Below are 10,629 nucleotides of genomic sequence, written 5' to 3'. Positions count from 1 at the left end.
GTAAGTGGGTTTTTGTTATACTTTTACGTACACTTGCATTTCATGAGTGTACTACTTGATATATATATCGACATACTTGTTCTTCGTAAGTATGTCCACATTTGCTCAAAAAATAAATTAAGTATGTTTCTTGAAATTCGATCGGCATGATATATTCGTTCCTATTTGTTATGAAAATCTTTGAACAATTTGTTGATTGATATTCGTTATAATATTTGAAAGCATGTTTGAAATCTTTGAAATGCACTGTAATGATTCGAATTAGAAATGGCAAGGAAATTCCGATATTTGATATGTTTTGTTTAAGGCCCTGATGCGGTGGGTTATAATAACCGTTCTTTTGGCCTCGCCCCTTAGAGGAGTAACATATAGGGGACTGATCAGTAAACCATGAAAAAGGAGATGATTTTCAGTGCTATGTTTGTATCTTGTTCATATTCGATTCAACATGCTTAAGATTGAGATTATAATAATGTATTCGTATAATTATAACCTTGATATTCGTTATGCCCGATCGGCCCCCATTTACTGAGTATTTCCCAAGTACTCACCCCTTACATTCCCACCTCCAGATAAGAACGAGAAACAAATCGAAGATAAAGAACAAGAATACTTTTGGGGATGGTGATGAAGTCAATCCAATTCAAGACCAGTCTTATCATTGTCTCTTAGTTATATTATCGTGTTATACGCTTCCGCATTTCGTTTTAATCGCATTGTAAAGACGATTATTGATTTATGTAATAGACTGGCTTTTGGCTATTTGATGTACTACGTGGCTTGTTGTTATACGGTTTTAAATTGTTAAACAACGCCGATGACACGTCTCGATTTCGGGGCGTGACAGAAGTACTGTAAGTTCTTCCCATTCATTTTCTTGAAATCACTTTATCCATCTGAATTCAAATGAGTTATTGCAGTTTATGTTGTATCTTGTATTTGTCCTTGTTTAGTTCATGCAACGTGTAGAAATTATTTGTTCTAATAATATAGATCAAGTTCGAATGTCTATAATTTATAGCATCAGTAGTCGTTATGATGGAATGCAGGTGCATACTAGCTATTTTCTTTTAATTTTCGCTACTATGAGAAATAATTTATTATTATATCTCAAATTTAATAAATATTAATATGATTCAACATATCTTTATTTTTATTTCTTAGATTTAAGATATTCTCTCTCACTCCTAAAAATTAGACATTTAAAATATCTCACAATATTGAAAATGTAGGTGCATATGATATGTATCCCATTACTGTTCAAGCACATAAACTAAATATTAGCTCGAATAATTGTCAATGGCTTGCATAGTCGGGAAGATTCGACCATATACGCTCGAGTTCTCAAATTATGTTCAATCTCCACAAGACTGAATTGCATAGGAAACAAAATAGATAATATGCAATATTAATACTGGTATCACTGCTTGTAATGACGTCTGAAAACTTCTAGCTTTTGACAGGGAATATCGAAGCCTGATAACGAGATCAATTATAACTATTGTGTTTATGATTCGGACATCGCAACCGGATACGGTGTTGGTGCATTTTTATTCCTCATGGCCAGTCAAGTACTTATCATGGTCGCAACCAAATGCTTCTGCTGCGGAGATCCTCTGAAACCAGGCGGTTCAAGGGCTTGCGCCGTTGTTCTTTTCATCATCTGCTGGTACGCATACGCTCCTTGCACATGCAACACTATTAACTTTAGTTGCTGTGAGAATTAGCAATGTTGAGGTAGCTAGATTCTTTTAGAGACCCACTTGAAATGCTTAACAAATTAATATTTTATGTTTCATTCATCCAACTATACATATTACCTAATTTTGTTTGGTGCAGGGTAACATTTTTCATTGCTGAGGTTTGTTTGTTGGCTGGTTCTGTGAGAAATGCATATCACACCAAATACAGGACCCATTTTTTTGACAACCCACCTTCCTGCGAGACTGTTCGAAAGGGAGTCTTTGCGGCAGGGGCGGCTTTCATTTTTTTCACGGCCTTAATCTCGGAGTTCTTTTACTATAGTTATTCGAGGGCTCGGGGAAGTTTCGGTCCTTACGGAGGCGAAGCAGGAGTTGGCATGGCCGCTTACAAGTGAGCCAGATCATACTACTGATTATGGGCATTGATGCTGGTTTTTCTTCATTCATATAAGATTGCTGTACCTATCTTAGCTTGTGTCACATTTTTATAGATGTTTTGTCTTTTATTAAAGACAAAGATACTCGTCACTCATTTTTTTGATTCACACTATATTTTTATGGCTAATAATGAAACAATAGATGAAATGTTAAATTTATACATTACTAATTAACACATTAGTTACATAAACTAGAATGAATTTTGAATGTCTCGATTATTGGGTGAACTTGAAATTCATCATAATTAACATGAAACTCTACATAAAAATGGAAGGTGAATTTGAAGATTATGGTCTTGCTCTTCTAAAACTAAAAAAATATATTCGAATATATTTGAAATTCATACACTATGATCTCATAATGATATAGTTACAAACTTGCGCTACCAAACTGTTGGTTTATAAGTGGATTGTGGATATTTAGGTGTTTAAATGATGGCGACCTGATCAATATTGGATCAAAATTACCGAATATCTGCAAATTTAATTATATTTTGTAGATACAATTCAAACTCGAGCTCAAGTTCAATTTATATGTGTATAACTACTGGGTCAGGACTCAATATGTATAACTACTGGGTCAGGACTCAATTTCAAATCTCTATCTACACTAACATCAAATCTCTATCTACACTAACAAATCAATTCTCGATATACATCTCAGTAAAGATGTTATACAAACAATATATAACAGAGAACTTTACTGGTTATATTGATTCATGAGCTGGAATTTGTACTACAAAACTATGAGCCTTTCCCAACGAATTGAAGGAAGAAATACCTCAAATAGCTGGACGAGATTTCTCAAAGGGAATCTTAATCTTATGCAAATAAACTAAAAAAGCAGAAATCTTAATCGGGTTTGCATAACAAATACCTTGTTATAAGGTAAAAATACCATTGATTTACTTTCATGAAACGAGAGCGGACATCTTGTTAGGAAATAATTTACTACGAATGTTTAATTCATATAGACAAGAAAATGAGACTAGAAGATTAGTTTCCATAATGCCACGTGATCACAAGATTATAATCCTGAGACCAAGAGAGACATTTTACAGAAAAATATCAATCTATTTTCACAGCTAAAGTGATGATGGAGAAAAACTTCTACAACTAAAAATGAAGGATTTTGGAAATTTTGGAGAAAAATAAACTTTATATCAATATTATATTATTTATATTGTAATTATTAAATGTCATGAAATTTTTTTGAAAATTTTCTAACAAGATATGGAAAAAGCTGATGTTGATGTCATCATGAAAATACAGAGACGTTTGAGAAAACACATTAAAATGCTTCAAAACTAGTTCAATAACTTGTCTTAAATGCATAATTTACGGGTATGCTACAACAAGTTAATAATATCATTGTATTTGATCGCATTTCATGTTGTTTACGGATTTCATTCAGTTATGGTCTGTATTGCAAAAGTCTATCCTTGATACTATTGAGAAACCACTGACTTCTCAAAATAAGAGTTTTCGATTACATATATCTATACATGGAGCATATCATTCAATTATCCCTAGCACAAGTGCTAAATCTGAATCATCTTTAGATGATTCGGCCCAAGAAAAAATTGAGGCTCTGGATCTTATCTCGAGTCATCAAGTCAACCCTTCACATCGGGGATTGAAGATGATGAGATCTACTTTAGACTTCAAACATACAAGGAAAAATCTAAGGTTGATACTAATGAAATTATAATATAAAAAAAATTAGAGCATGAATCAACCCATTCATAGATCGTGTTGACATAGCAGAAAAATATACAAGGATGTGGATAAAACCCAATGCTCATCATAAGAAAGTAAAGTCATGGTATAAATTGGGGCTCTTGCCTCGGTATATACCATGATATCATGTTTCATTGAGATATCCGTACCACAAAAATAGATTCAGGAAATTGTTCATGAAACATGTGTTGATAATGATTATTTGTTTATATGAGATATTATGGAGTTATAATTCTTTAGTGCGACACCTGAACCAGCTGAGAAAGGTTCACACAAGACGTTCCATTTCATCAAGCTTAAGAGATCATATATGAATGTCCAAAAATTCATCAAGGTTCCTCCAATAAATGAAACGCCATTGTTGCTTTAATTAATGAAAATGACATCTCTACCAAAGAGCATGAGTTATATGAGTCTATCATAAATATGGAAAAAGTTAAGTTTTCATTCAAATTCTAACAAAATTCAGTTAATGGATCTTTTATGTTAAACGTCATGACAAGAAAAATTACTGGATTTGCAGAAGAAATATTTGAAAGAAAATAAATCTTCTATAGAACAACAAGTTATCCGAGAGCAAAGAGAGTAGTCGAAAATTATGTAATATGACTTGCATCGAAAAATGGATAGTAGAGATCTACTCAAAATATCCAAAACAGAAAAAATCAGAAGTAGAAAATATTTTTTGGCTCAGAACTAAATGAAAATAGCTTGCACAAATCTAAATGATAAAAGATCACATAAAAATCATTTTGCCTCAAGATTTCAAAAGCAAAAAATTCCCTTAGAGAAATAATTTTATTTTTATTATTTTCTCGAAAAAAAACGAAACGAAACATGGAATTTTAAAATGACCAAATCCCAACACAAATCCTCAATCACATTACCTGCCTATTTCTTTGCCTACCCTATGTCTATCTTGTTCCCCATCTCACATAAAATCGGCTTGTTGCCTAATTATTACTTTTATTTATTTATCGATTATTACACCCATCATGGTGTTATCATATTCATATTTATGTTTCTTTATTATTATTATTTGCGATTTGCAACTCCACCAGATCAGCCGCTACACGACACCATTCCTTGTCTTCCCGCCGCCCCCTCACTCATCATCGTATCCGAATTCCTTAATCAAATACTCCCGCTCCGATCATCAGGAGTGCTGAATCGGGTGTTCGGGCGTGGGCCCGGGCCGAGTGGGGGAATGGGTCGGGTAACGTGAACCGGAGTTGATGGAAGAAGGTGCACGATGAGCCAAGCTGGGGAAGAAGAAGGAGACGAAGATGAGGAGTGCTTCCATGAATCCCTCGACCGGCTCCTTTCTTCTTCTAACACTTCTTGCTCTTGCTCCACCTCCACTTCCGAGCCCGAAGCAGATCACGATCCCAACCTCCCCGATTACGATGAACCGGCTCCCGTTCGAAACTACGATGTTTGGATCTCGCACCCTACGTCGGTGGAAGAGCGTCGTTTCCTGCTTCTCCGCCAAATGGGCCTCGATGGCGACCCTTCCATCTTCCGTCATAGGTCCTCCCTCTCTCTCTCGTCCAATCATTTGAATCTCTTGAGTGAGAAATCTTACATTTTTAAACACAGTAATAGTGGCGATTATGTTAATTATGATAATGGGATTCGAATATCTGGTATCATTCGATCGAAGTCGGATGGGGACTGCAATTCGTATGAGACTTCGGACGTTAAAAAGTCTGTAGCTGGTGGACGCGGTATTACTGTAAAAAGCGATAGTGCGAGCTTCATGCAAAATTATTCTCATACGGAGAGATCGAGCAGTGGCCATGAATCGCCAGGAAGCAGTACGCTGTCTCCAAACAAACCGCCAAAAGGAAAGCTTAAAATGGATTGTACACGTAATGGGAGCTGCAGTAGCTTGTTGTCCGTGTTGGGGAATGGAGTTGGTGAGGGTGTGGAGTGCAATGGGGCTGCTGATATCAATGCCCTGTGTATGATAAAGAATCTAGATAACGGGAAGAAGTTTGTGGTGAATAAGGTGCGTGAGGATGGGATGTGGGAAAAAATCAAGGAAGTGGGAACTGGGCGTCAGTTGACCATGGAGGAGTTCTCATCTGAGATGTGTGTTGGGACTTCTCCGATTGTGCAGGAATTGATGAGGAGACAGAATGTTGAGGATGGAAATAGGGAAGGCTTGGATCCTAATGCTGATGGCAGCTACGGAAGTGCATCTAAGTCAAAGAAGAAAGGGAACTGGTTGAGGAGTATAAAAAATGCAGCAAATTCTGTTGTGGGGCATAAAGAAAAACGAAGTAGTGATGAGAAGGATTCATTGTCTGAGAAGGCCGGGAGGAGATCAAGCTCAGCTACAGATGATAGCCAGGATGTTTCCTTCCATGGCCCGGAGAAGATTCGAGTTAGACAGTATGGGAAGTCTGTTAAAGAACTGTCAGCATTGTACAAAACCCAGGAGTTACAGGCCCACAAAGGATCAATCTGGACAATTAAGTTTAGTTTGGATGGAAAGTATCTAGCTAGTGCTGGTGAGGACTGTGTGATTCTTGTTTGGGGGATTGTGGAAACAGAAATGAAGGGAGATTTCTCATTTGACAAGCCAGAAGATGGAAATCTCAATATTCTGTTTGTACACAAAGGATTACCTGAGCCCTTGTCACCATCACCTAACTTAGATGATCACTGGGAAGCGAAGAAAAGAGGGAGGTCCTCAGTAGGTAGTAAATCTTTGAGTCTTGAACAGATTTTGGTACCGGAGACAGTGTTTGCTCTTTCAGAGAAGCCCATTTGTTCTTTACAAGGACACTTAAACGATGTACTGGACCTTTCGTGGTCCAAGTCTCAGGTCTGTAATATTTTTTCATCAAGCATGGCGTTTTGATGAATAAATTTTGTTTTCCTCTGCTTCTGCTGACTTGTAGAAATTAGATCGCATTATGTTATATTTGAATAATGAGATTACACTTGATTGTGACACTGTTTTTCCATTGCCTTCTATGGGTGTGTTCACACTATGTAGCCATAAAAAGTAGTTTGTTGCATTGATCTTTCACCTTCTTTGGTTGTGTGCTGTGTACCACATTCTGCAGGACTGATGATGATTTTTGTTGAGTAGAGTATTTTAGTTACCTATATTAATGTAGTCGAGCAAATAGAGCAGGAACTGTCAAATAACCTTCCCCAAATTCCCTATTGTATTAAAAAAAGAAAAAACAAGGGCACTAAATGGTTTTCTGGAACTTAGAACTACTTGTCCTATGAATTGGTCTAGTATTTCCTTCTAATACAATGGCCAAAGAATGATAAAATGGAGCACATTACATGCTTGCAGAAAGTTAGATGTTTATGTAAAAGTTTTTTCTAAGGTTCCTTATGTAAAAGTGGATGAGTGGAAAGTTTCACCTGTCTTTTTACATAAGGTTTGATTCCCATAGCAACTATGTTTCGTGAGGGTTCTAGGTGGCTCATAACTCCTAAATATAATAAAAATGCCATGAACATTGATTTCACCCTTCATGTCTTTGGCGGCATGTTCGAGATTCAGTTGTTGGGTTTGGATGTTAACTAATAAAATCTTATCTTTCTCTTGTTCATCATAGTATGAGCACCTTCCACTGTTGCTTGCTAGTAAATATTTATTGGATTGACCTATAAACCTGAGAACTATTTTCTTGTCTTTTATTTCATATAAGTTCCATCGGAAGTTTGTTATATATATCATACAGTTCTCTCTCTTCTCCAGCAACTGCTTTCATCTTCAATGGACAAAACAGTACGGCTCTGGGACTTGTCTAGCAAGTCTTGTTTGAAGATCTTTTCACATAGTGACTTTGGTAATAATGTAGACTCTGTCTACTTTCATCTGCTCGAATTTCTTCTGTTTGAGAGGGGTTCTCTCCACAAGTGAGGTTGGTGCTGAGGGTGGTAACTTGTCAGATTATCCTGTTATTCTTCAAACTTCTAGGTTTCCCATGTTTGGAACTGGCACTTTTAAACCTTGTCAGTTGCCTTTGGCTAGCGAACATTGACATCTATGAAGGTACATTAGGCTGGAACCTAGTGTCAGAAAATGGATTGGGAACGAGAGTGGAGCTTAGATAACGTGCATTGATTGTTCTAAATTGTAAAGATGGACCCAGGGCTTTACATAAGGTATTTAAAGAGGTAGGAGAAGCAAAAATAGGAAGGGCTAAAAGAAAAAAAGGCGATGCTTTTGCAGTTAGTTACTTGAAAAGGTTGTGCATCTGTATATTTAGGTGTTTTAAATAAAAAAATTAGAATAGACGCTTTGAGAGATTTGATGTGGTGAACTTATATATAAAGGAATAAAAATGCTATATATATGCCGAGAGTTCAATTAGTTGCCTGATGATTAAGATTGGTGCCTTATACACCGTGTAGCTTGGAGTTTCAGTGGTTTAGTCATACTACCTTGTATCCTCATTCCTCCCTTTATTCCCATTTCAGTTTACTTGCATTTATATAGTAATATATTGTTATATATCTAATTCCACGTGCTTTGGTGGATTTAGGTGATTGCTTGAATGAATAACATAAGGTTGTCTATTGATAAAACTCCCTGATTTCATATGACACAGTAACCTGCATACAGTTTAATCCTGTTGATGATAGATACTTCATCAGCGGATCTCTTGATGCTAAGGTTCGGATATGGAGCATTCCCTATCACCAAGTTGTTGATTATAGTGATTTGCATGAAATGGTCACTGCAGCTTGTTATACACCGGATGGAAAGGTCAGGCATGGGTTGCATGTTACTGGAACTAATTTTATCTCGATATTTTAATGCATGTTAAAAAAAATCTTTCTGCCTGCATGTGTTGAGATTTCTCAAAAATCTGTTTGTATGTGTCAATAGGGTGCATTTGTTGGTTCATACAAAGGTAGTTGCCGCTTATTCAACACATCAGGTATACACGGGGCTTCATGAAAAGAGATTTACGTCTGTGATTGAGTAATAATTTTACTTTTGCTATGATTTATTTCCAGAAAATAAAATGCAGCAGGAAAACCAGATCAATCTGCAGAACCAGAAAAAGAAATTTCATCAGAAGAAAATTACTGGTTTCCAGGTAAATCAGTCCATTGGCCATTTTTTTGCACATTCTACGGGAGTTGTACTTTTGCTATATATCAAAGCCTTTTGGCATGTACCTGGTTCTTCTTGAAAAGACCCACATGAGGCAATTTCTGATAGTTTTTATGGCACAGTTTGCTCCTGGAAGTACTTCAGAAGTGTTTATCACAACGGCAGATTCTCGAATTCGGGTCCTAGAAGGTGTTGATGTTGTTCGCAAATTCAAAGGTATGGAGATGCATGGTAAAAGAATTTGATTTGTTTTATCGGATGATTGATCCTTTTTAGTCACGTGATAAATTATTATTTTTTTACTTTGGGGATTTTTAGTTACACACATTTTCCTGTCACGCCCTTTTTTGTTTGGTGAATTTGAAAGATTATTTGTTTTCTAGTTTCTTCAGTGCTGTAGAAGATAAAATATGTCTGATCAGAGTAACGTTGCATTGCATGTTTCCACCGCATAGGTCCATTTCTGGGAGGTCAATTTAATAGTACAGTATGCAGAAAATTTCTAAAGGAAACTTCCCGAATCCAGGCTTTGGCATGCAATTTATTTTTAATGGTTGCATTTACCCAATCCTCACAATGGTATATATTTCCAAGATCTTTGAGACTTTTTGTAGAAAGAGTTTAAACGAAACTTCCACAGGGTTTCGTAATACGAACAGCCAGATTTCAGCATCCCTCACTTCTAACGGGGAGTATGTAATCTCTGCCAGTGAAGATTCTCATGTTTATGTATGGCGACACGATGGTGACTCTCAACCAAACAGAAGTAAAGGTGTTACAGAGACTCGATCATATGAGTTTTTTCCTTGTCAAGATGTATCCGTGGCTATCCCTTGGCCTGGCATGCCGGACACTTGGGAGATTCACGATTCTTGTGCCGGCATGAAAAATAGTGCCATCGATCATTTTGAGATCTCAACAGCTAACCATCCTGCTACACCAGTCGAAGAAACTAATGGCAGTGAGAGCTCCCCATTAACGTCTGGATGCAGTGGTAATAGCCCTCTCAATGGAACTCTATCGAGTGTTATGAATAGCTCTCTGTTTGATAGAATACCAGTAACATGGGTAGAGGAAAAACCAAGCTCACCTTCCAAGAGCCATAGTCCTCATGTAAGCGGGGACTTCTCCGCTGGGTTTACTCAGAGCAGGTCAGCTTGGGGAATGGTAATAGTTACTGCTGGCCTAGGAGGAGAAATCAAAACGTTCCAGAACTTTGGATTGCCTGCCGGACACAAGTGATCAGTGGATTCATGAGTCTATACCTGCAAAATTGTACAGATATTTGGTGAGATATTTTTTCCTTTTTATTTTGGGTACTAGAGTGCCTTTGACAGTCAGGTCTGAGATTGAACGAGGAGAGCCTTGCTGATGGCATTTGTAAGCATGCGTCTCTCGAGAAATGTTACACCATTGAGTTTAGAATGTGAAAGTATCTTGTAAATGTGCAAGTTCAGAGTTAAAAGCGTGGCAACCTATACAAAATTAGCGATTCGTTTTAATTATATTTTTGCATCGGATTAGTCTGCGATGTTAGAGAACATATTAAGCTTCATATCCCAGCGCAACATGTACACAGTCTGTATTATATGATTTTGTGATTAATATGTTAACATAGAACTGGTAATAAAGTATGATATTTTGTTGGGAA

General features: G+C 36.8%; 1 protein-coding gene and 1 pseudogene across 3 annotated transcripts; both read left to right on the top strand.

Annotated features, from left to right (window-relative positions):
* The window catches only part of LOC140971221 (uncharacterized), a 7,188-nt pseudogene extending 4,985 nt beyond the window's left edge, over positions 1–2,203 (top strand).
* Positions 2,204–4,886: 2,683 nt separating this feature from the next.
* Positions 4,887–10,629, top strand: LOC140978355 (uncharacterized). Of its 3 annotated transcripts, none has more exons than XM_073443324.1 (7): positions 4,887–6,713; positions 7,611–7,701; positions 8,467–8,624; positions 8,748–8,799; positions 8,879–8,961; positions 9,101–9,194; positions 9,434–9,805. In XM_073443324.1, the coding sequence occupies exons 1-7, from the start codon at positions 5,133–5,135 to the stop codon at positions 9,601–9,603; spliced, it is 2,229 nt and encodes a 742-aa protein (XP_073299425.1). In that variant the 5' UTR covers positions 4,887–5,132; the 3' UTR covers positions 9,604–9,805. The 3 variants fall into 3 exon arrangements, with proteins under 3 accessions (XP_073299425.1, XP_073299434.1, XP_073299417.1); XM_073443333.1 differs by having other exon boundaries at positions 4,888–6,713; positions 9,362–9,805; XM_073443316.1 differs by having other exon boundaries at positions 4,891–6,713; positions 9,619–10,629.

This window comes from Primulina huaijiensis, chromosome 1 (assembly GCF_012295235.1).
Source record: "Primulina huaijiensis isolate GDHJ02 chromosome 1, ASM1229523v2, whole genome shotgun sequence".
Classification (NCBI taxonomy): domain Eukaryota; kingdom Viridiplantae; phylum Streptophyta; class Magnoliopsida; order Lamiales; family Gesneriaceae; genus Primulina; species Primulina huaijiensis.
Note: the sequence above shows the minus strand (reverse complement) of the source record. Positions and strands in the feature narration are given on the sequence as shown.